This window comes from Schistocerca piceifrons, chromosome 4 (genome assembly GCF_021461385.2).
Source record: "Schistocerca piceifrons isolate TAMUIC-IGC-003096 chromosome 4, iqSchPice1.1, whole genome shotgun sequence".
Classification (NCBI taxonomy): Eukaryota; Metazoa; Arthropoda; class Insecta; order Orthoptera; family Acrididae; genus Schistocerca; species Schistocerca piceifrons.
Genome location: NC_060141.1, coordinates 606,574,456 through 606,601,517, shown reverse-complemented (window position 1 = coordinate 606,601,517; position 27,062 = coordinate 606,574,456). Strand labels below are relative to the sequence as shown.

The window sequence follows — 27,062 nt, the reverse complement described above, 5'->3', positions numbered from 1 at the left end:
CTTGTCACGTAAGACCAACACGAAACAGGCTTCATTGGTGGGTAGCAGATTGTTTACCATGTGCCACCACGAGGACGCAAACGCCACTGGCAGAACAGGAAGGCTAGGATGAAACCAAACCGTACTCCAAGAAGTTCTGAGGAGATGCCAGTTCAACCAGCGCCGTACAGTCGATTCCTCTCCCCCCGTTAACAAAAATACGGTAACGAGATGCTGCATACGTAAAATTTCAGCTTCCAAATTACTGACAGCAATGCAAATTGACAGACATGTTTCAACTTTAAATTCACTCGACCAAGATCGACAGGCGGATGAAGGCTGTCCGGCTTCTGACAGAAAAATAGCCGAGACGTAAATGTGTGTATTGCGTAACATCCCAGGGTGGGGAAAGATCTGAGCGATGTAAAATGCTTTGCACAGCACGTAGGTAACGCGAACGCTAACTTTCTGAAGAAGGTTCAGGAAATGTCGTTCATGTAGTAGGATTGCTCACTATGTCTTCTTCGTAACTAGCTTCCAGTTAACGGTAGCCATTTGGAGTGGTGAGTGGTCAATTACGACTTCCAAAGATTTATGTCAATCCACCACTGCCTCCCACGATATTTCAGCATTATCAGCATTTTGCCTCGTCGATGCGGGCACCAGATACAAAGCAAAAGATATATAACGTAGAGAACGGTGTAACACCAGCATATCATCCGCGTATGTACGTAACGATATCGTCTCGCCCTACAGTGTCCATACTAGTAACCGAGCGAGGACTCTTAGAAGGAGTAGGTCAAGTGATAGAACAAACAATGACATTAAAAACGGACTTCATGTGGAAAACCCCTACGAATGGTAATGTGTAGTGTCAGCTGGCCGCCGAAAGCCACCGAAACTTGGGAATCCATATACAAATTATACAACACTGTACGCGCTTCATCTGTGTACCAACGGCTTCCACACTTGCAACAGGAAGCGATAGCTGACCCGATCGCACGCGTTATCAAAATCCAAAAATGCCATAGTACAAGGAACAGACGTAACATCGGCTACCGATATGATGTCACGGCTTTCAGCTACCGCGGTCTAAATACTCGTAGTATGGCCGGGAACACAGCTCTGATCAGCAACAATTTTCCCCAGCAAAATTTAATAAGATAACGGAATGAAGTGTATCAGTTGCTGCTTGACTAGAACCTTTAGGAATTAATACACTCTTGTACAACTTTAAACGAATAGGGCACAATCCCTCCCCTCAACACTTCGTTCAAAAGCAACGTAAAAGTAAGGCCAGAAACTCAAATAAAACGCCTTGGACAGACCGTTCAATCCGGCGACTTACGAGAAGGCGATCTGATAATAAGGTCATAGACACACTGAAAAGCTTCTAAAAACGCAGCATTATGAGCAGATATAATTCTGCTATCCAGTGTCTGAACAAATAACCTGGACGACGTATCGACAGTAGCGGGAATCTCATGCAGCCCAACGTAGAACATCCAGTATGTCTTTCTGTGCCGTCACAGCATTTCCATTCTCTGTCTTAAGAGACGTGATATACACACGTTGATGGTGAGTCTGATGTCGGATCACATGATACAAACAATTCAATTAATCTGCTACTCCTGGACGTGATTTGGATCGCATCTTTAACCCTTGCATTTGACGCTGCTTCTATCGTAACTATCCTTACACGCCTTACGTCTGCAATGCGTAGCGGAGCCAGATGAGCACTTTCATATAAGTCGCGTTAGACAGAGGGATAGAATTAAAACTCTTGTGGCCTCCGAGAGTCCCACACACTATCAGCGCAGGATCGTATCAATGTTTATCTGAGCCTCGAATTTGACAGTTGAACCCACCGTTCCAAAACAGAAGCGTATCTTGCAGCTGAGGGGAGATTGCAGTCTCGCCAATCCCGGATCACCTCATCGAGAGAGGGATCCTCCAAGTGCACTACACTCAGCATCCAAGGCGATCGAAACAATTTCACAGACTGTCGTGAGTGGTTTAAGGTAACAGTCACTGCACTGAGGTCCATGACGCTGGCGGGGATGACATCGACAGCCCAAATCCTATTACGCATCCTATCTCATAAAACCAACCTGTCAAGCTTAATGCTAGAAGTAGCAATAAAACAAGTACTCGTAAAATCGGGAGAGGTCCAAAGTTTGTCCGGTACCGGTCAGTGACTAAAGGAGAATGAAGGTCAGATGAAGGAAATTACATTCTATTTCTCTATCATCAAGAACTTCTATCCCTTCAATGGGAATGCAGTCTGTAAAAATCAAGGAAGTCCCAATGGAACATTTGGGAGCAACAAAAATCACAGTGCAAAATCCTGTATGAGAAAAGCGAGTAGATTGAACTTCTTTTAGAAATACGACATCCTCACGGGAATCCTAGGTAACCCGACGCAACGAAGCGAGCCGCAGGAACGATTCCAGCCTATTAACATTCGAAGAAAGAAACGTGTATGCCTACATACTTCAACAAGAAACGAAATTCGAGCTGCTGACCAACTGAATTACGCAAATCTATGTTTGTCAAGATCCACTAGGCGGGGAGGGGGGAAAGCGGGGGGAGGGGTTGGACGAGATCTTGCACCCTGCCTCTGATATACTTGTGTTTCTTCTTTTTACGAACCAACGTGCACTCAGATTAGAAGCTTTGCTTACGGCGACTACGAGACAATACAGCGTTGGCAGTCGAAGACGTAGGTGGTTCTTGAACATCAACCAAAGAAGGTGACAATCAAGAAGCTGCAGAGACCCACTCCTTGCAATCCAGATCGACACACAAGAGAGGTGTCAGGCATCACAACATCTCGGTCCACTCCACTGGAGTAACAACAATTGGGCTTTTCGATGACAACTGAACGAGTGCCATCAAGGGAACAGGTAGTTTTAGAGGTGTCTCAATTTGCTGCTACTGAATCACTGGAAAATGGGAAAGCCCCACACACGGGTAGTTTCAGAGGAAGTACCTCAACCGCGGGACCAGTACTATGAGAAATACTTGCAACCTGAGCAGTTCTTTTCGCGCTATCGACCCCATGAGGAATGTAGAACTCAGAACTACAAGATACATCAAACAACAAAGTTACTTCAGGAAGATATGGGTATGGAGCAGACGCATCACACTCTTCACCATTCTGCGTGCTACATCTCTTACGTAGCACTGCTGACACTGTAGGCTTGGCAACAACAATTACAGAACAGTGCTGCAAGGGTGAAGGCAGAAACTCAGGACCAGTAAACTGTTCTGGTGTACCACTGCACCCGAGGAACACCTGGCACCAACCTCGTGAGTAGTAGAAATGACATCGGCTAACGTCTATTTCCAACGCTGTTAAGACTTCAGTACAAATACCCACCGCATGCAATTAGATCTAAGGTGGCCACTCTCATTGCGGAGAAAGCATGTCCCCGCATGCCCACTGTACGTTAAAGGAATGCGGTAACCGCATACCTGTAGACGGGAAGGAATGTTACGTGCGATTATCATTTCCACTAAACGGATTCCGCTGTAATGTGGCAATCGATGTAGAGTGGACCAGCGTTCACTTCGTACAGCCCTCACATCACCATAACGGAGCAACACTTCCTCAAGTAAACTGTCAACTTCTGGCGGCAGAGTGACCGACCGCTCTGACGTAAACAAATATATATATATATATATATGTTCGGCGTTAGCAAGAGGCACTACACTAATGGAACCATCACGATGCTTAATGCGCATGACAACCGTGACAAAAAAGCAACCTTTCAACTTCTAGCGGATCATTAAACTTTACAGAAAAGATATAGTTATGAGAATCAGAATAGGAGGTGTGAACCTGATCAGATGTTACACGACTAGTATCAATGATCCAATCCTTAGTTTACAAAGATCAGCGTTGCACGGAACGCATGGAATTGTGGAAACTAAAGTTGACTGCACCTTTTCTTGTAACACACTTTAAGCACGTGGCGGACACTACGATTGGACTACGGCGCTGCCAACAGACACACACAGTAACTAACACCAAGGAGCAAACAGTGATCCGACAGACACGTAGAAGGCTGAGGAAAAGCTGTCCAGGCGCTCGCGACGGTACGGTGAGGTGATAAACCAACAACATTTACGCTTCACATGCCAATCTTCTCTGTATAGTTCCAATTTTAGTATATGAACCGCTGAAGCGAGGAATACACGTTATGTGTTTTTAATGCCGCAGTTTCCATTGCCTTTTGCATCCTCATCCCGTTGATCATTGTTGATTCTTCAGTCTTTAGAGGCAGTTTCCCACCCCAAAGGCAAGAGAGTGCCCTGAACCGTTGTCCACTCCTCCGCCCTGTTTGACAAGGCCGTTGGCAGAATGAGGGTGAGTTATGCCGGAAGTCTTCAGCCATCATTGCAGGTGATATTTATTCAAAATTTAAGCAGTGGCTGGGTTTCGAAACCGGGACCGAGCACGTTTTGACTGCTAATCAACACCATGGGTATGTTAACAGCCGTCATGAAACACATGAAATGTATTGAAAATTGCATATTTATCCGCCCCAACCGGGCAAGCTATATTCAATTAAAACGTTTTCCTTGCACGGGAATACACACAATGAGTGTACGAGTACAGGTTGTAGATACGTGGCTGACGTCATATGGAAATTTGGGTATGGCTGTGAGTCGTACTCGGGTAGCCTAATGGTAGGGCGACCGCCCGCGAAAAGCGGGATATCTGGTTTCAGTTCCCATTCCAGCAGAAATTATCATTATCATTCCATTATACAGGTGGTGGACGTCTAAGTTCGCAACTTCGAATAAGTTTTATGTATTTCACAAAAAAACGGCTGTGATCGCTGCAGTGTCTGTCCCTTCAGGCACTGTACTTCGCAACAATACCGGAGCTGCAATATCGTATTGATAGCAGTCGTCTGAAGTGGAGCACGTGATCCTCGTCTTAGGTGGACCATCGCATCAGGAGAGCAGCCGCAGATGATGATCGCACGGCAGTAGTGTAGGAAAAGTAACCGGGATAAATTTTACACTCAGTGTCACGATCATCAAAAACAACTAGCTGGGATAGGGTGTTCGTATCCGGTGTTTCCTTGCACGTTTTATCACTGTGCGGATCGCACGGATTGGGTTTGTCTCTAAGAGTAAACTGTTCTGTCAGTGATTAAAGCAGCAGCGACTAGGAGCGCAGTAGCTCTGTAAGAGTAGGGTATCGAGGTATTGCACAAAGGCATCGTTGTAAATGGAGGGTCTCGAAGAGCGAGCATGAGAGTCGTACATTCTGGTTTCTCTCAAGGCAAATTTGAACACTCAACATTACCTGAACCAATTCATCCCGTGGTACACACGCAGCTTTCCTATTACTTATGGAAGTGCTCACCTACACCTGTGGCCAGTTGTTTTTTTAAATAATGGCTTTTAGTACATGCCCATACAGCCGTCTCAACAAAGGAAATATCATTGACATTCTTTTGCGACAATTCAGACGATCCATTAGGGTAAAGCCATACCATGGTACAAAGTTACATAGGCTTACACTTGTGATGTGAGCCCCTGCAGATGACGATACGAAGCTAAGCACAGCACACACAACACCCAGTCACTAAGCGCAGAACATCTACGATGCAGTCGGGAATCGAACCCAGGCGTATTAAGTCAGCAATCTCCCGCTCTGACCACACATGTAATAAGGCGGAAATAGCATGACATGAATTATTTGTGTATCATTTCAATCTAATTGAATTCAGTCCGTGGGAGCATTGTAATATCTACGACAATATGTTCTAGCCACGAGATGTTAAAACGAACTAAGTGTACAAACTTCAACCAATATTATCGATACTACGTATAAAAAGACTGAATCGTGTAAAAATGACGATAATTATTTCATTATTTCTGTAATAATTTAATTTCGGCGTGCATTAAAACTATTATCAGAGAACTACATTCATAGACAACGACAATTATAATCTTTTTTTGTTATCTGTGATAATTGTGGTTCTTCCTGTGCTAACCGATGAACTGTTCGGACGTGAGACGTGTGAGGTCTGTAAAGAGAAAACCTGTAACTATATATTGTTAATTATTATTTGAAAAATAGCGTGTTTATCATTGAAAATGGTTTTAAATGCTAAACAATAGAGATAAAAGGCTTAAAGAGTTTTATCGAAATATATTACCTTCATAAAAAAGGGAATGGAAAATGACAATAGACAAACTGACTATCGTCTGTCTGCCGCCATCTTAGAAAAAATATCTCCGCGGCAGTTTTGAATCGAGAATTTTAACAAACATGAATGTTGTTAGATATAAATGAATGGAAATAAATGTGCACCGGTGGTCCCGAATCTACTTTAAAAGACAGAATTCAACTCAGATTGAATCTTTAAAAATAGTGCTCACAGCACGATACGTAATATCAATTTCTTATTTGCTGATATATGAAGCCTAATTATTTCGGAGATTTAGATGAAACATTTTAATAGGAGACATACGTCAGTGTTGTGCGCGGGTAGTATTTTGTGACTAAATTTTCCCTTTGCTAGAGAAAAGTGCTTCCATCTTAAGAAACAGTTGTGTAAAATCTGATACATGATATGCAGTTTAGTATCACTCACACGACTTTACAGACAACATTTCTACACAACGTCAAGTGGAGATTTCTTTAGCAGAGTGACAAATATTAGCCGGGATAATCATTTTGAATATTAGCCGGGATAACCATTTTGATATCAAATGAATTGTTAAACTGACAATAGGTAACTGGTTTTATAATTCTTTAATCTACCTTAAATATCATTTATATGTAATTAAAGTCACGAAATACTAGAAACTGTTTCCTCCACAGCATGTATACCAACGCTACCGTATCGTGGAAAGAGTAAGGACATTATTCACGCAAACTGATAAAAATGAAACGTTTAAAACTGAAAATGAGAAAAAAGATGTGTACGATAGTTGATTCGAACAAGTAAAACGTACCAGTAGAATAACTGTTATCAATTAATATACTTTCATTGTCTGGTAACCAATGTAGGAAAGTTTTATGAATGTGTGGCGTTAACAGTCACAAACACGGGTATGATGAGATTATAAACACAAAACACAAGGCTAGACTTAGAAAGTACGCCATCTTACACCGGAGATGTTCCGACCTATGAATATGCATTCTGAATGCATAAAGTTGCTACGCAAAATGTGATAGCAAAGGAGACGGCAACATCCTTGTACAGTTAGCACAAAACGTCTAAGTAAAACGAAAAATTGACATCCCAGTGTCGTCTCTATGTATGATGGCAGGACGGCACAGTAACTGGAAGAGGCTACTGGAATGTACTGAAATTGTCGTCGAAAACAGTGTTTCCAGAGGTGTATCAACGGTGGTGTTGTCGCGCCCAGAGAAAGCGTAATGCTTGAATCACATTGTCGGTATCATTTACCGACAATCTAACACTGACCAAAAAAAGTCGGGACTAATGATGAGAAGTCAAAATTTTATGTAGTAGTCACAGAAGACATGGATGCAACAAAACTATTGCGCATATATAGTTAATAAGGAATAAGAAAATATGGTGCTCCCCCGAGCAATCAATTTTTCTTGTTTTAGTGCCCGCGTGAGCTGAAGTTTATGCATCTTCACGGTGTTTTATTTATCAATTATTGACCAATATATAAAGAGTTTATGTGTTATGTTACTGACCAGTTTTTTGAGATTATGGTGTTTAAATTACTGTATCGACAGAAATATTAAGAAGAAGAATAGTTCTATATCTTATTATTACGTAGAAGTGTTCGCAAGACTGTATGGTCTTTGCAACACAAGTAGAATTATTGTCTTATAGTATGTCATCTGGAACAGTTGTTTTGTTACGTAACTTCTCAAAATATTTTTTTGGCTTACTGTGGTAGTACCTCTTTTTCTTCCTATAGCACTACTGTCGTTATTTATGTTGTCTTGTAAATAAAGATTAGCTATTTTACTATCTGAACTATTTTTCGGAATATGTGTTGAAATGTATGCTGACTATGATTAGGCTTTTTAAAATGTTGCTTGGGGAGGAGGAGCATTTTATGTATGTAAATGTGTGTATTTGTTTTTTTGTAGAAGCACGAAAACGTTATGTCTGGATACTGGAAGGCAAAATTTGTAGTTGTTCTGTAACTACCAGACAGACTTATAAACACTAACACGTGCCAATAACGTATATAACTGTTCCTCATGTTAATGTTCCATCAATAATTATAGTAATGTAAATAACACAACACAAAAAACTGATAAATATCAATGCATAAATTCCTTGCATATTCTTCAACATATAGATAAGAGGCACTGAAAATGGGGAAACTTCTCTGAAACATGCGTGGGCAATAAAACAAGAAAAATTGAGTTTGTTCAAGGCAAAAAACCACATTTTCTTACTACATATTAGGAAGCAAACGTCGTCGAAAAAAGAACTTCAACCACAAAATAGTCGTAGGTAATAAGATCTTAATTGAACCTTTCTGGCAGATTAAAACTGTGTGCCGGACCGAGACTCGAACTCGGGACCTTTGCCTTTCGCGGGAAAGCGCTTTATCATCTGAGCTACCCAAGCACGACGGCTGTGAGGACGGGGACTGAGTCGTGCTTGGGTAGCTCAGATGGTAGAGCGCTTGCCTACGAAAGGCAAAGGTCCCGAGTTCGAGTCTCGGTCCGGCACACAGTTTTTATCTGCCAGAGTTTCATATCACCGCATTCACCGTTGCAGAGTGAAAATCTTATTCTGGAAACGTTCCCAGGCTGTGGCTAAGCCATGTCTCCGCAATACCCTTTCTTTCAGGAGTGCTAGTTCTGTGAAGTTCGCAGGAGAGCTTATGTAAAGTTTGGAAGGTAGGAGACGAGGTACTGGTAGAAGTAAAGCTGTGATGACGGTGTGTGAGTCGTGCTTGGGTAGCTCAGATGGTAGAGCGCTTGCCCGCGAAAGGCAAAGGTCCCGAGTTCGAGTCAAGGTCCGGCACACAGTTTTAATCCGCCAGAAAGTTTCATATCAGCGCACACACCTCTGCAGAGTGAAACTCTCATTCTGGAAAGATCTTAATTGTTCACTAGACCAGACTTGCTATTCCTAACAGTAGTTTCGTAAATTAGACACTAATGCGTAAAGAATAGGTGACATCGTTAGCGAAACTTAAATTTGCAAGAGTGTTTATGACAAAAGTTTGTAATGTGTAAAATAAAAAAAAAACCTGTGAGGATTTTAGAAATGCATATGAAGGTTCTATACAATTACCTGTTCCACTCGAGGAAAATAAAATACTTTCCATCTCCGTCTTCTATTCGTTAATTTCGCATACACTTTCTCCCACACCTTTCATTTTCACGCCAGATTATTAGAATATATCGACATGATGAACCCACAAACGCGCATCTGTTTTCTTTGAATATGAGAAACGTCTAGATCGGTGTTTCACCTGAGGATGATGCCTTGCTGGTACCTTTAATGTGTAGGCCTCGCCTCGAGTCGTTTGCCTTGACCTTGAACTCACCCCAAATGTCTCTGGCAGGCCCGGCGTTGCCGCCCAGCTCGTCTGGCAGACACTCCGCCGGCAAGTGGTCCAGGAGTGCGTTGGCCGCCTTGGAGTGCACGTGCACCTGCAAAGCAAGTCATCCGAACATCTGTCTCAGTGAATCAATGGGCATTTTCCATTAAAATTTTACTTAGTACGAAATATACATAGCTAACAAGGGAAGCAACAATTGCGCACCTCCTATCACACAAGGTGGATACCATCCTACACGTTTTCGCTACCTGTTTGAATCCAGTTAAGGTCATATTCTTCGTTATAGCTCTCTTAATACTATAATCCTCCTTTAATTTTTGACGCTATTCTGCTTCACGCGATTCCCTTTCTCTGGTTTCTTAATAACTGTTAATATGTTCTGAAGAGTTCATGATATTTTAACCCCTGATAGGCTTTTGAAGAAAAATGTCTGTTACCTTGACAGTGTTATGTCTGGTTACATAGTGGAAGTAAGAAAACAAATTCTGCTTATTGGAAGGACGTTGTACTTGTGAGATAACACTTTTTGGAGTATACCTAATGTTTACAGATCAATAAATCATGGGCCACACAAGGCACTGGAACTTGTGTTAACACATTCTTCTGTCGAAAGACATCAGAAAGGAACACATGGAAAATAACTTTTCTTTTGTGGCCTAAAAATTCAGCAGTACGTGTAGGAGACAACGGAAGTTTGTTATACATATCTTTTAATATGTTCTTTTACACGAAACCGTAGCAAATGAAAATGAAAAAAAAGTTTTGTTACTATCTAAAAATTGAAGCGAACGTGTCATACCTTAGAAATTAATACGTACTTTTACAGAGATGCGTTCAAAATTAAAATTAAACTGTTGTTTTACGATCTAATAACTTCAATGTGCAGCAGATAAAATAAACACTTTCGATATTAATACGTGAATCTATAAGAATGCGTAAGAAATGAAAATGGAGCAGAGATTTCGGTGCACGAACTGATAACTAAATACAGACGAACAAACACAGAACTGGATTTACTATTACATAATTTTACAGACTGGTGGGGAAAAATCAAATTTGTGTTATAATCTAATAGTTAACGTGTAAAGCATTACGGCCTGTGTAGCTAGATGCTGCATAATGAAGTGTACACAATGTCTTTAATCCATATAAGGGCTGAACAGTTTTGTACAGCTACTGCTCTCACCATAGCTCTTTCTAACGGTATATCGATAGAACTGAACTACGTTATTTATTAAAACACTTCATCTGAACCTACTCTCCGATAACGTACATTTCCGCGATAACTATACATTTCAGCAGACGCCAAGAATACGCATCAGTTGTAATATACTACTGTATCAGTATGACTTGACTGTACAGCGCTGAGCAGCCTGGGCCATTCGGGTATTGTTTAGTATTTTCGGGCGCCTTCGGTCACGTCTGCACGTAAAAAAGGATGTTCCGAGTTCTGCCATCGGCAATTGTAAAATAAACAGGTAATACGTAGTTGTAAATCCAATGAATGTCCTGTAAGTTATAATAAAAATCACATTATAATCTTAAATTTTCGAAACTAATATGAAAAAATAAACTCATCCGTCAGTAAAGTTTGCATCTAGCTTTGACGGCAGAAGACTCGTTGATCGTAGTTCAGACGAGGTCGGTTTCGATGTGAAGACTGGACAGGGCGTTCAATCTCTCCTAATACAACGTGGAACGTAATACGATTTCAGTATTTGAAGAGCCGAAAACGAGCGTTCTACCGAAAATTTTTAAAGTGCCATACAAAGAAATATTCTAAAATCAATGTCAACATTCGGAAACACGGATTGTAACCTCTCTTTTCGTAAAAATTTACTCATTTCGACTGGTATATCTCTAATCTCAGAAGATTTCAATAGTTCCGCGATATGTACACATTCACTAGGGAAGGATGGCCTTAAATCTGTGTCATATGATGCTTGGAGTTTTGTTGCACGTTCAGCAATATCGTCAGGTGAACTGTTCTTAAGGTTACTTGAAACTGTGAAGGAGTCTAACACTGTGCTACAGCTTTCTTTCCTCCTCACTAATTCGGCGTACAAGTTATCGAATACTGGGAGAAATGTTTCGACTCTAAGTTCTTCCCTTCCAGTCATAAAAACTTCGTTAGATTCCGCTTCTTCGTCATCATGAAGTACACGTTTTCATGATCTTTTATAGGTGTATTCATAGTCTATATCAGTGACAATCACCATGGATTTATTTTAATAATAGTCGAGCATGCCACGAAAAGATGCAATAAATCCCACAAGTGATTCATATAACTCATGCACTACTTTAGTATCAGTATTTATACATTGCAATTTCAGGTTTACACTATTAATTCTCCGAAGTATATCCTTCCAAACTGTCATCATGAATACTGTTTCTAGTCTGCTGATTTGATTCAATAAAGCTCAAGCCTTCTTTAGCACAAGTGGTTTTTCAAACGTATTACTGGCATTAAGTGTGAGGGCATTGATAATGCCCTCCCAGTTTTCATGTAGACTTACACACGCTTCCTCTCATGCTGACCATCGTGTTTTTTATAAACTTTTTACTGGGTTTCATGAAAGAAACAAATTTATCCCAGCGCTGAGTAGAAGCATTAGAAAAATTATAAAGGTTTTGCACTATACTGAAAAATGAAGACGCTTCCCGACAACACCTTGCAGCACTAGCGCCGACTAAATTCAAAGAATGCGCAGCACAAGGCACATAATACGATGTCGGATTTCGTTCTATAATGTGTGCCTGCAAACCAGTGTAGGTTCCTGACATATTGTTTGTATTGTCATATGACTGGCCTGTACAGTCAGTAATATCAACGGAATTTGTATAGAGGACTTCTAGTACGGCCTCAGCTAAGTTCTGCGACTTGTATCCCGGTTTACTAAAAACAGAAGCAAACGTTCAACGGCTTCACCATTCTCGTTCACGTATACTAATATGAAAGATAATTGATCAATATGTGACATGTCCGCAGTAGAATCTACTATTATAGAGAAATATTTGGCCTGCTTTATTTCACTCGTGATAATTCTTTTCATTCGCTCAGAAAGAAGCTCTATTATTTCATCACAGACTGTCGAAGAAAAGCCAAAGAAAAAAATTGTAAAAGGCAAGAAAGAAAGACTGTATCCAGTTCCAGTCGTACTACACCACACATCAGCACAAAGCTTTTTGCTTTAAACACGGCACACACGGACAAAGATTCTTCCTTTAAACACGGAATGATGAACTGACCAACTGGAATTCCTGTAAGTAACTGTGCTATGAAAGAACAACAATGCAGAATAATTTAATTTTATTGTCACCTGTTTCTCTGTTGTCAGTGAACAGTAGAAGCACACCTGGCATCTGTTTCCCTGGTCACCGGAATAATAACAGGGACTCTAATATGTTCTGAATATCCTTGATACTGTCCTTCTAATTTAAAAAGCAAATAATTTTTATAATTTCTTGCAGTGAGGTGTACTGGATCGACTCTTGTCCCACTTATTCTTACAACATTTTAGCAATTTCTGTGGACAGAGAAGACAGACTACAGAGTTTAAGTAGTCTTGTTAGCAGCTGATGTGGTGTGTTGTCATTTATGTGAACACTGCTGTTATGTCTATATGCAAATGCACCTTTGTCCAAAATAAAATTAAAATAACCTTTCCTCGAAGAAAAAAAACTTAGTTAAGACGTTTAATATAAAATTTGCAATGCCACGTACTATTCGATTGCACGGCGTTGGAACTTTGATATCGTGCAGGCTGCAGCACAATAAATGAGACAAACGAAAGTTGGTTTCTTCTTCTTTTTTCACCAAAAAAAGGAACTAAGTAAACAAATAAATAAATAAAATTTTTAAATTGTTGTGAAGTGTATTTCACACATTATTAGATACTCACCTTATGTTCTTTTCGTATAAGCATGTGTCTAAAAATGTAAAACATTCCCAGTATCATCATGTTTTATTAAACTAGTGTCATTAAATCAAAACCAAGATATTAAAGACCACAGAGCTTCCACATTATTACAGTGATGGAGGGTTGACATGATATTTCCCAGTAATTTTTACAAGAAACTTAAGTAGATTCGCGTTTTACACACTGAGGTTCACACACGTTACAGTATTTAAGAAACTGCTGATTACTTCATCGCAGCTGTTCAAGGGTCCAGGTATTTTCACGGGGAAAATTCGTAGGGTTAAGTAGAAGCCGACAACATTCTCGGAATATTAACGTTTCTAACACTGTGTTGTAGATTGCCGTCGTAACAGCTTTTGAACACTCATAAAGATTATACCAGAGAGAAACCCAATGTTAAATTTCCATCCAGTTAACTACGTATATTTCCAGTCTTGTATTGTCGAACTGCGTTCTCAAGCTTTATTTAAACTAGTAAATTGTTTAACAATATTATAAAAGTTTGTCGTTCGTAAGTGCAGGTATTTTAAAACGTAAAAGTTTAATTAAGTACAGAGCAAAAATGCCGCCCCCCTTAAGGTGCCGCCCCTAGGCCCCTGTGTAGCGGGCCTATATGTAAATGCGCCACTGAATAGTTGTTAGTATATGTATGAAATGAAAGCGTTGTTATTACTAAAAGTAGCCTTCCCATCCCTCATGTCAATGTTTTGAACATTTAAACCATTTGTGGCAATTTATAGCTGCCGCGCAAACAGAACCTCGTTGGTACGCAACAGTCAGCCACCATTATGTGGCAATTTCGAGTATTACAAAATATTTCATGTCTTTTTTTCACAGCGGCAGCCACAATGCAGTTTAAACCGTTTCGTGTAGTAATAGCTTGCATAGCAAAGTGTTTATTTTATTACAGTGTCAGTATTTACAACATTTTAGATCCAAGCTGGAGATACAGTAGCTTTGGCCTTGATTACGAATGAAAGAAACATAAAAGGTATTTAAAAAATTGTTTAGGCGCCATGTATGATAAAAGTGAACGCACCAACAAAAAGGAAATGTAAAGATAGTATTTTATTCTCCTTAGATATGCTTATTTCATTAGATTGCCTACGGAAGTCTGACCTCTATTATGTGCAAGTTTACGTAATTTAAAGGCAGGCTTGGTGTCGGAATATCAATTGAGCGACCCACAACCAACATTACCATATTTTCTACACCTACATTTAAGCGCAACGCATTTAGAGTGATTTCTATTCACCACAGGGAGAACGGCTGCTGGTGATAAATTATGATAACAAACTCACGGGTAACACGTCGTGCTTATAATCTAATCATAGCCTTGTCCCATTATAATCATTTTGACAACTACTACTTATAAACTACGGATGAAACACATCAACCCAAAGTAAATGGTACAAATAAAAAGAATTTCTGATTCATCAAAACTACACCAACACCGACCCAGCTAAAATAACAAATCAATAGGAAAGGCTGAATGCTCTTACCCTTTTAGCAAGCTTTGACGAAAAAGAGTTGACAACAATCTTGTACAGTAAGTCAACAACTTGTGACATGTTGACGAAGTGGAGTGCCTTTATTCGAGAGCAGTACGCCGTCTAAAAAAACATAAAAAGACAACTCAATATATAATATTGCCTCTCTAGTGTTGTGTTAATAATTAGAAATGGCTCTGAGCACTATGGGACTTAACATCTGAGGTCATCAGTCGCCTAGAACTTAGAACTACTTAAATATAACTAACCAAAGGACATCACACTCACTCATGCCCGAGGCAGGATTCGAACCTGCGACCGTAGCGGTCGCGCGGATCCAGACTGTAGCGCCTTGAACCGCTCGGCCACACAGGCCGTCAATAATTAGAGCTAAGATGCATATTACAGCTGATGTTTGTAAGAGGCACGAGAAGACCAAATATGCGGGCTCAGCAGTTCTCACTCTCCAACATTTATCTTCCTTACTGCAATGGTTGAAGTTATCATCAGCTCTTCCCCTAAAAACAGCTGTTTACAAACCGTTTAATTTCGAAGAATCTTTGACAAGTAAACTAACATATTTTAATTACGGCCCAGAATTTATGCAACTGTACAGGGCCAAAGGGAAGGTTATTTTGATTAACTCTCACTTTTAGGTACAACATACTTCTGAACGACGGCTTCTCAGCACTTCTTCTCACTGCAGAATATTATTATTATTATTCATTCTTTCTTTTCTCAGACGATATGTCTGGTCAAAAATTGAAAGTGACGCGGACCTTGATCAAGCGTGACTTCCTTTTAACTGTACGGTATATGTTATATTGCATTTAGGAACTTTCGGGTGATTGAACATGTATCAATTTACGGATATCTGTAGTTGTATATATAAGTTTGGATGTACCTGTATTGCATTGATGTACTGGTGGATATTGTGTGGTATGACTCCTGTAGTTGATAGTATAATTGGTATAATGGCAACTTTATCCTGATGCCACATGTCCTTGACTTCCTCAGCCAGTTGGATGTATTTTTCAATTTTTTCTCCTGTTTTCTTTTGTATATTTGTTGTATTTGGTATGGATATTTCGATTAGTTATGTTAATTTCTTCTTTTTATTGGTGAGTATGATGTCAGCTTTGTTATGTGGTGTTGTTTTATCTGTTATAATGGTTCTGTTCCAGTATAATTTGTATTCATCATTCTCCAGTACATTTTGTGGTGCATAATTGTATGTGGGAACGTGTTGTTTTATAAGTTTATGTTGTAAGGCAAGCTGTTGATGTATTAATTTTGCTACATTGTCATGTCTTCTGGGGTATTCTGTATTTGCTAGTATTGTACATCCACTTGTGATGTGATCTACTGTTTCTATTTGTTGTTTGCAAAGTCTGCATTTATCTGTTGTGGTATTGGGATCTCTAATAATACGCTTGTGTAATATCTGGTGCTTATTGTTTGATCCTGTATTGCAATCATGAATCCTTCCATCTCACTGTATATATTGCCTTTTCTTAGCCATGTGTTGGATGCGTCGTGTTCGATGTGTGGCTGTGTTAGATGATATGGGTGCTTGCTATGTAGTGTTTTCTTTTTCCAATTTACTTTCTTTGTATCCGTTGATGTTATGTGATCTAGAGGGTTGTAGAAGTGGTTACGAAATTGCAGTGGTGTAGCTGATGTATTTATATGAGTGATTGCTTTGTGTATTTTGCTAGTTTCTGCTCGTTCAAGAAAGAATTTTCTTAAATTGTTTACCTATCCATAATGTAGGTTTTTGTTATGTCGATAAATCCCCTTCCTCCTTCCTTTCTGCTTAATGTGAATCTTTCTGTTGCTGAATGTATGTGATGTATTCTATAGTTGTGGCATTGTGAGCGTGTAAGTGTATTGAGTGCTTCTAGGTCTGTGTTACTCCATTTCACTACTCCAAATGAGTAGGTCAATATTGGAATAGCATAATTACCTATAGCTTTTGTCTTGTTTCTTGCTGTCAGTTCTGTTTTCAGTATTTTTGTTAGTCTTTGTCTATATTTTTCTTTTAGTTCTTCTTTAATATTTGTATTATCTATTCCTATTTTTTGTCTGTATCCTAGGTATTTATTGGCATCTGTTTTTTCCATCGCTTCTATGCAGTCGCTGTGGTTATCCAATATGTAATCTTCTTGTTTAGTGTGTTTTCCCTTGACTATGCTTTTTCTTACATTTGTCTGTTCCAAAAGCCATATTTATATCATTGCTGAATACTTCTGTTATCTTTAGTAATTGGTTGAGTTGTTGATTTGTTCCTGCCAGTAGTTTTAGATCATCCATATACTGGAAATGTGTGATTTTGTGTTGGTATGTTCCAGTAATATTAAATCCATAATTTGTATTATTTAGCATGTTCGATAGTGGGTTCAGAGCAAGGCAGAACCAGAAAGGACTTAATGAGTCTCTTTGGTATATTCCACGCTTAATCTGTATTGGCTGTGATGTGATATTATTTGAATTTCCAGAATGAGATTTTCACTCCGCAGCGGAGTGTGCGCTGATATGAAACTTCCTGGCAGATTAAAACTGTGTGCCGGACCGAGTCTCGGTCCGGCACACAGTTTTAATCTGCAAGGAAGTTTCATTATTTGAATTTGTTTGGATATTAAGTGTGGTTTTCCAATTTTTCATTACTATGTTTAGGAACTGTATCAAGTTAGGATCTACTTTGTATATTTCCCATATTTGTAGTAACCATGCGTGGGGTACACTATCAAAAGCTTTTTGGTAATCAATGAATGCGTACTGTAGCAACCTTTGTTTCGTTTTAGCTTGATATGTCACCTCTGCATCTATATCAGTTGCTCTTTACATCCTCGTGCTCCTCTGCAGCAGCCTTTTTGTACCTCATTTATAATCTTGTTCTGTGCTGTATGTGTCATCTATTACTGCGTAATGACTGAAGTTAATATTTTGTATATTGTTGGTAGGCATGTTATGGGGCGATATTTTGCTGGGTTTGCTGTGTCTGCTTGATCGTTTGGTTTCAGATAAGTTATTCCTTCTGTAAGTGTATCAGGGACTGTGTATGGGTCTGCAATGTAACTGTTAAATAATTTAGTTAGATGTGAATGTGTTGAGGTGAACTTCTTTAGCCATAAATTTGCTATTTTATGTTTTTAGGGGGCTTTCCAATTGTGTGTAGAATTAATTGCTCGGGTGACTTCATGTTGCAAAATTATCACTTCAGGCATTTGTGGTATCATCTTGTATGTGTCTGTTTCTGCTTGTATCCACCGTGCATGCCTGTTATGTTGTACCGGGTTTCACCATATGTTGCTCCAGAAGTGTCCCATCTCTGTAATGCTGGGTGGATTGTCTACTTTAATGTGTGTGTTATCTATTGTCTGATAAAATTTCTTTTGGTTTGTGTTCAATGTTTGGTTTTGTTTCCTTCTATTTTCACTTTTTTGTATCTTCTAAGTCGTTTGGCCAATGCTTGTAATTCCTGCTTCTTTTCATCTAATTGCTCTATCGCTTCTTGTAGTGAGATTTTACCTAACCTTTTTCGTTTTTTTCTGACATTTCATTTCTTATAAATTGTGTTAGCGGTCCAATGTCTTTTCTCAGTTTTTCTATTCTGATCTGTAGCCTGTGTGGCCATGCTGGCTTTGAGGGTTTCTTCTGTGTGTTGGCTGGTTCTGATCTCTGCCTAGTGTGTATATTTAGTGTAGTGAGTGCTCCTATATAAACCAGTAGTTGTAACTCTTCCGTAGTTGTATTTTCATTTATTTTGTTGTGTATGATTGTGCTGATAGTTGTTATTGTTGTTTCGACTTGTGGGTTATTTGACGGTCTATGCATGAATGGTCTAATGTCTGTATTTGTGACTTTGTATTCTATATATGTCAGCTGTAATTTTTCTTGTATATCTAACATATGTGTCACTTCGTGTTCTATTTGTGCTTGTTTTGGTGGCTGTCTTAAGATTTCGTTTTCCCCTAATTGTTCAGTTGATGCGTGTTGTTTTTTGTTTGTTTGCTCTGTGATGTTTGAGTCCATTACTGTATTTTCTTCTTCTTCCTCTTCTGATTGCACATTATTTTGTTCCAGTATTTGTTGTACTTGTTGTTTGATGTTTTCTAATTCTGACTGGGGTATCCTGTAATTTTCTTGGATATTACACTGATCTGATCAGCTAGTCGTTGTTCTGTTAAAAATTTTAATTCTGAGTATCTGGTAATAAATGTTGTGTATACTTGTGATCTGTATCCACTTGTGTTGGTTCCTAAATTTGTTGCTTGGTAATAACAGAACATGAGGTGTCGGTTAACTTCATCTGACCATCTCATCGTCTGTTTTCCTTCTAGGGTGGTTGCAGGAAGCATATCCTGCAAATCACCTCTGTTTGGATTTAAATCATTTTCCATGTGGCTAGCAGGGTCGTTACTATTGTGGACGGGCATAGGGTTCAAGCGTCGCCCCCGAGCATGACAGCGCTTGTCCGAGGCTTCATTAGTTTTGTCCTGAACCAACTAATCACACTACAAGGGGGGTTAGCCCTATTAGTGGTTTGTTCTTCTCGTCGCCTTTTACGACTAGCAGAACATACCGGAAGCCTATTCTTTTCCCGGGCCTCGAAGGGGTTTATTATTATTATTATTATTATTATTATTAATAATAATAATTTCTTTTTGAAATGTCTTCTCAGATATATGTCTACTGCCTAGCACAGCTGCATGGCACTTGAGGAGTCGTTATCTTTTACTAAAGTCAGTACAACCATGACAGACGTTTGCAGGTATTTCCGTTAATCTGTCCTGTTTTAGCTGTTTGCAGCTGTCCAGGAAGTCAGTGTCTTTGAGATAGTACGCACTGTTTATCGTAGCACAGACGTTTGTACCGCACGTTTTTCGTGAAACAAATGGTACTTGTAAGATGGAGAGCGAAAAGGGACCTCTAGTCGGAGAAGTAAAATCTTCAGTAAAAGCAAAAACTTTCGGCAATGTATATACCTGTTTCGGTAGTTTTTATTTCGTAGTAATTTAGGTCATTCTGTAGACTCTCGTACCGATCTGTAAACTGTTTGAATCGAACAGCTATCAATAATACCATTAAAGGTAATCGTAGTACTTCTGAAAACGAACTTCTTGTCTTGCAGAAGTAACACTGGCCCAGCAAGAGGTCCCGTTTCTGAATATCGCAGCTGCGTATGGAAAGTTTCACAAAATAGTATCTCCTAAATTTTATAGTAACTTGTGGGGCTCAAAGGCACCTTTGTGCAACAGGAATACGTTTTGTTAGTACAGTAACGCCAAAACAAGACAAGTGGTCCCTCTTTACATGACAGTCATAGATCAGCCAGTACATTATTACCACCTACCTAATGGGCGGCATGGCCGCCTTGGGCACGGATAACAGCGGCAACCCGTCGTGGCATGGAAGCAACGAGGCCTTTGTCTGGAGGAAGTTGCCACCACAGCTGCACACACGAGTCACATAATTTCGTGGGGGTGACGATGAGCTCTGACGCCAATCACATCACAGGTGTAAGAATGAGATTTTCACTCTGCAGCGGAGTGTGCGCTGATATGAAACTTCCTGGCAGATTAAAACTGTGTGCCCGACCGAGACTCGAACTCGGGACGTTTGCCTTTCGCGGGCAAGTGCTCTACCAACTGAGCTACCGAAGCACGACTGACGCCCGGTACCCACAGCTTTACTTCTGCCAGTATCTCGTCTCCTACCTTCCAAACTTTACAGAAGTTCGCAGGAGAACTTCTGTAAAGTTTGGAAGGTAGGAGACGAGATACTGGCAGAAGTAAAGCTGTGGGTACCGGGCGTCAGTCGTGCTTCGGTAGCTCAGTTGGTAGAGCACTTGCCCGCGAAAGGCAAACGTCCCGAGTTCGAGTCTCGGTCGGGCACACAGTTTTAATCTGCCAGGAAGTTTCACATCACAGGTGTGTTCGATCGCGTTCAGATCTGGCGAGAATTTTGAATTCTCCCAGCGAATGCAGCAAGGTGGAGGTTCTCTGCTGTTTTGGGGTGGCATTATGTGGAGCCGACGTACGTACGCCGCTGGTGGTAATGGAAGGCGCCGTAGCGGCTGTACTATATGTGATTTCCATCCTTTGACCGATAGTGAAACCATATCGGCAGCATTTTGGCAAGACATCGTGCACATCTTGTGAATGACATCCTTCAGGACAACGGCATCGCTCGACTACAGCGGCCAGCATGTTTTCCAGACATGAACCCTACCGCACATGCCTGGAATGGATTGAAAAGGGCTGTTTGTGGACGACGTGTCCCACCAACCGCTCTGAGCGATCTACGTCGAATCGCTGTTGAGGGGTGGGACAGTAAACCATGATGAATACAGGTATGCATCAATGCAAGAGGACATGCTACTGGGTATTAGAGGTACCAGTGCGTACAGCAGTCTGGACCAGCACTTCTGGAGGTCTCGCTGTATGGTGGTACAACATGCAATGTGTGGTTTTCATGAGCAATAAAAAGAGCGGCAATGATGTTTATGTTGATCTCTACTCCAATTTTCCGTAAAGGTTCTGGAACTCTCGGAACCGAGGTGATGCAAAACATTTTTTGATGTGTGTATTAGGACGACTAAGAGTAACCTAAGTAAACATTTGGAGCCAAGTTATTCGACTTTAAGTGTATCAAGTTACAGACAAAGTGCGGCACTAATGCTAAATAATTCTGTGGTTTTACTTTTCCATGTCCAGTGCCCCAAGCCAAAAATATATTTTCTGTCAACTGAAGTTTTGTCGCATGTGGTAACTAACACTGCACGAACCTGTCATATTTACTTTGGAAAATTTACATTTATGAAAGAGTCTCTAATATTCCTAAATATGATTAGTACCTGAGCTGATAACACAGATCATAATTTATCATTTGAACAGCTCGTCGCTTTTCGAACGACGCGACACACAAAGCCGCTGGCAGCGAGCAGACTCACCCTGACGCACATCTCTATCTTGCGCACTCGCGCCGGTCCGAACGAGGCAATGTGGGCCATGGTGAACTGGCCGCAGTCGATGACGTAGACGTCGCCCGGCGTCAGGTCTTCAGCCAGGCGCACCTCCAGCATCATCAGGAACAGCTTGACGTACGCGTCCGGGTTATATTTTGACAGATCACTGACTGCCCCCAGAGACAGGTGGACACGGTACCCCTCTGGTGTGAGACGTGGCATCGGAAAAAGCATCCTGTAAGCGATAAAAACGTGCATATGTAGTTCCATTAGAGAAAATAGGCGCCGTAATTTGGCAGTTATAAAAGTTAAACATTTCTTTCCATTGTCCGCAGTTACTTGTTGATATCCGAGTATTCACTATTTCTAGATACATTCTGGGTTGCCTGAAATTTGAGATACAGAGAGTATTTGAGATACAGAGAGTTTTCGCGTTTGGCTAATTCAAAGTCAACCAGCATTCCAAGAAGGCCGATATCGGGACTCAACTTTTACTTGAAATGGGCCTCGTACCATTTGTATTTAACCGTAAAGATATAGTTCACCGTAACTTCATGATATCTGAACGAATGTGTAGTTTCTATAAAGGTGGTATGCTTGCAGTTACTTCGTTTGTCTTATGAAATTCTTCAATGAGCCATTTCCATTTCCTGTCATTACTCACATCCGACAGGAAACACTGGTAGAACTGACATCATCATCATCATCACCACCACCACCACCACCACCACCACCACCACCAAACTGCTCACGTAATTTTGACTCACTAAGGGTGTCTGTTAAAAATTGAATGCCATCATTTATAAAAGGAATAAGAAATTATATTAAACTCCTGTTTCAGGACTGGATGGAGGCTAAAGCCTGATATGATCCAAGATACAACACCTCCCCTATCAGTTTAGGGTATTTATAAACTTGCGTATCATTGTCATTAGCTCTCGTTTCCCAGAACATCATGTTTCAGCTTCTTAGTGTTAAATAACATAACCGTTATGGTTTTTCTACAATTTGGAAACAAAATTTCACAATGAATTTTCACTCTGCAGCGTAATGTGCTCTGATATGAAACTTGCTGTGAAGTTTGAAAGGTAGCCTGTGAGGAGCGATCGTGAGCCCTGCTTGAGTAGCTCAATTGTAGAGCATCAGCGCGCGAATTCGAGTCTCAGTCCGATACTCAGTTTTAATCTTCCAGGAAAGTTTTGTTTCAAAATTATTGAAATTTCATTAATTTCATTATTTTTGCATAAAAATGTCGCCATGTGTCCATCGTAAGTCAAAATACCAAAATTTACGTGAAATTACAGTTGTATTAGAATTCTCTGTATGTGAGTACAAATTACTTTCGTAAATTCCTTATTATTGTAAAAAATTTAAATATAAAAATAAGAAATTATCAAATCTCACTATGTTCAAGAGAGTCACCTCTTAAGTTGACGCGACGTGGAATGTCAAAGTAGTGGATTTCTGTACTCTGTTTGACTGGCATTTATGCCTTGTACTCAGATTATTTATGGTTTTAGTTCTCTTGTCGAGGTTAGTAGTAGTTTTGTATCAATGAGGAGGAGGTCATAGTCGGGAATAAAATCAACAATGATTCAACATAAATGGTATTCACAATTTATTTACAAATGGGGCTGTGTTCAAAAAATTGGAACTTTTCTGGAAATGATCATACACCTGAAGAGTACGTTGTTAACGAATTTAACGTAAGTACTATCTGCTTATCCAATTTATTTATTTGATTCTTCAGAATTCTTAGGATTACAGGCAGTGAAGTACTGAAATTTCAATCGTATTCTGTGAATAATCAGTAGCATGCTACCGAGAACTAAAATCTATATTTGAACTAGTGAACCACTACGGCTTCGCAAGGGTAGCACTAAATACATTACTGGCCTTTAAAATTGCTACACCACGAAGATGACGTGCTACAGGCGCGAAATTTAACCGATAGGAAGTAGATGCTGTGATATGCAAATGATTAGCTTTTTAGAGCATTCACAAGGTTGGCGCCGGTGGCGACACCTATAACGTGCTGACATGAGGAAAGTTTCCAACCGATTTCTCATACACAAACAGCAGTTCACTGGTGTTGCCTGGTGAAACGTTGTTGTGATGCCGAGTGTAAGGAGGAGAAATGCGTACCATCACGTTTCCGAATGATAAAGGTCGGATTGTAGCCTATGGTGATTGCGGTTTATCGTCGCGACATTGCTGTTGGCGTTGGTCGAGATCCAATGACTGTTAGCAGAATATCGAATCGGTGGGTTCAGAAGAGTAATACGGAATGCCGTGCTGGATCCCAACGGCCTCTTATCCCTAGCAGTCGAGATGGCAGGCATCTTACCCGCATGGCTGTAACGAATCGTAAAGCCACGTCTCGATCCCTAAGTCAACAGATGGGGACGTCTGCAAGACAACAACCATCTGCACAAACAGTTCAACGACGTTTGCAGCTCGTAGACCATGGCTGCAGTTACCCTTGACGCTACATCACGGGCAAGAGGCCCTGCGAGTGTGTACTCAACGACGAACCTGGGTGCACGAATGGCAAAATGTCTTTTTTCGGATGAATCCGGGTTCTGTTTACAACATCATGATGGTCGCATCCGTGTTTGACGACAACGCGGTGAACGCACGTTGGAAGCGTGTATTCGCCATCGCTATAGTGGCGTATCACCCGGTGTGATGGTATGGGGTGCCATTGGTTACACGTCTCTGTCACCTCTTGTTCGCATTGACGGCACTTTGAACAGTGGACGTTACATTTCAGATGTGTTACATCCCGTGGCTCTACCCTTCATTCGATCCATGCGAAACCCTACATTTCAGCAAGATAATGCACTACCACATGTTGTAGGTCCTGTACGGGCATTTCCGGTTACAGAAGATGTTCGACTCCTGCCCTGGCCTGCACATTTTCCAGATCTCTCACCAATTGAAAACGTCTGGTCAATGGTGGCCGAGCAACTTGCTCGTCACAATACGCCAGTCACTACTCTTGATAAACTGTAGTGTCGTGTTGAAGCTGCATGGGCACCTATACCTGTACACGCCATCCAAGCTCTGTTTGACTCAGCGCCCATGCGTATCAAGGTCGTTATTACGGCCAGGGGTGGCGGTTCTGGATACTGATTTCTCAGGACGTATGCACCCAAACTGCGTGAAAATGTAATCACATGTCAGTTCTAGTATAATATATTTGTCCAATGAATGCCCGTTCATCATCTGCATTTCTTCTTGGTGTAGCAATTTTAATGGCCAGTAGTGTATTTGTCCCCAGATGACTTTGCTGGCGCAGGGGTCATACATTATATGCAGAAACTTTCCTCGTGGATCAGTCTATCAGCGAAAACGGTATCAGTGATCCTGGAGTAGTTCATCAGATTAGCCTTCACATAAAAACATTAACTTTCTAATTATATGTTGTAAAGACAGATAATTACAATTTTTATCTGTATTGAAGAAAAAAACTTGGAACTGAGAAGTAGGAGACCATCTAGAAACTCCATGACTAAATTCAAATTAACTCCGCATTACAGCTGGCTCAGGAGTTAAATCTTTCCGTTAATTTTGTGTCTTAAGCACAGTTTATCGGTTTTCCCCGAAATCCGACAGTAAATTACATTCGCGTCAGTTCGGTGTCCGACTCCATTATACTTCACTCAAAAACCTGCAGATTACGACACGATACGTGACATACGCACGCCTGTGTAGAATCAGGTAGCCGGTAACCACAGGTACATCTTGGCAGTAGGATCCTAGTGATGGGATACATTGCGAGGCTTCGTTCGCTGGTAATCGGAGGAATACTTGCAACACCCAGAAATAATAAAAGTTACGTTCTGTACCGAGAGATGCGTTTTTTAATATGTGTGGTTTGTCCAGACTTCTTCATTTGCGATGATTCAGCTTGCTGGTTTGGTAGGTAAAGTTGTTGCTTGTGGAAAAATGAACCCCGTGATTTCTCCGGATACGAAATGCGGAAAGTCGGTGAGGCACTCGGTAGAACAGCTATTCCAGATTGAATCTGAATGGAACTTGTTATCCACTGCATGAGTAAAGCGAACAGTCGCTGAAACAGAGAGATTAATGGAAAACAGGGTAAGACGAGTAAATAATCAGAAATGCGTTAGTAGTTATTTCGATACAGTTTATTACTCCTGAGTCGGACGTGTGCATTGTCGCCGTGTTTTATAGATTACACTACTGTCCATTAAAATTGCCAAACCAACAAGAAATGCTGATGATAAACGGGTATTCATTGGACAAATATATTATACCAGAATTGACATGTGATATTTTCACACAATTTGGGTGCATAGATCCTGAGAAATCAGTACCCAGAACAACCACCTCTGGCCGTAATAACGGCCTTGACTCGCCTGGGCATTGAGTCAAGCAGAGCTTGGATGGCGTGTACAGGTACAGCTGCCCATGCAGCTTCAACACGATACCACAGTTCATCAAGAATAGTGATTAACGTATTGTGACGAGCCAGATGCTCGGCTGGCGTTGCCCAGACGACTTCAATTGGTGACAGATCTGGAGAATGTACTGACCACGGCAGCAGTCGGAATTTTCTGTATCCAGAAAGGCCCGTACAGGTCCTGCAACATGCGGGAGTGCATTATCCTGCTGAAATGTAGGGTTTCGCAGGGATCAAATGAAAGGTAGAGCCACGGATCGTAACACATCTGAAACGTAACGTCCACTGTTCAGAATGCCATCAATGCGAACAAGAGGTGACCAAGCGTATAACCAATGGCACTCCATACCACCACGCCGGGTGATACGCCAGTATGGCGATGACGAATCCACGCTTCCAATGTGCGTTTACCGCGATGTCGCCAAACACGGATGCTACCATTATGATGCTGTAAACAGAACCTGGATTCATCCGGATAAATGACGTTTTGCCATTCGTTCACCCAAGTTCGTCGTTGAGTGCATCATCGCAGGCGCTCCTGTCTGTGATGGAGCGTCAAGGGTAACCGCAGCCATGGTCTCCGAGCTGACAGTCCATGCTGCTGCAAACGTTGTCTAACTGTTCGTGCGACGGTTGTTGTCTTGCAAACGTCCCCATCTGTTGACTCAGGGATCGCGACGTGGGTGCACGACCCTTAACAGCCATGAGGATAAGATGCCTGTGATCTGGAC

At 40.8% G+C, this 27,062-nt stretch overlaps 1 protein-coding gene across 1 annotated transcript in view; it reads right to left on the bottom strand.

The window, feature by feature from the left end:
- LOC124795138 (alpha-tocopherol transfer protein-like) overlaps window positions 1-27,062 on the bottom strand; it is a 97,412-nt gene that overhangs the window by 6,953 nt on the left and 63,397 nt on the right. The window contains exons 4-6 of the mRNA XM_047259016.1: window positions 21,888-22,137; window positions 14,945-15,055; window positions 9,508-9,613 (exon numbers count right to left, since the gene is read on the bottom strand). Of these exons, the coding sequence (XP_047114972.1) occupies window positions 9,508-9,613; window positions 14,945-15,055; window positions 21,888-22,137 (467 nt within the window). The remainder of the gene's footprint in view (window positions 1-9,507; window positions 9,614-14,944; window positions 15,056-21,887; window positions 22,138-27,062) is intronic.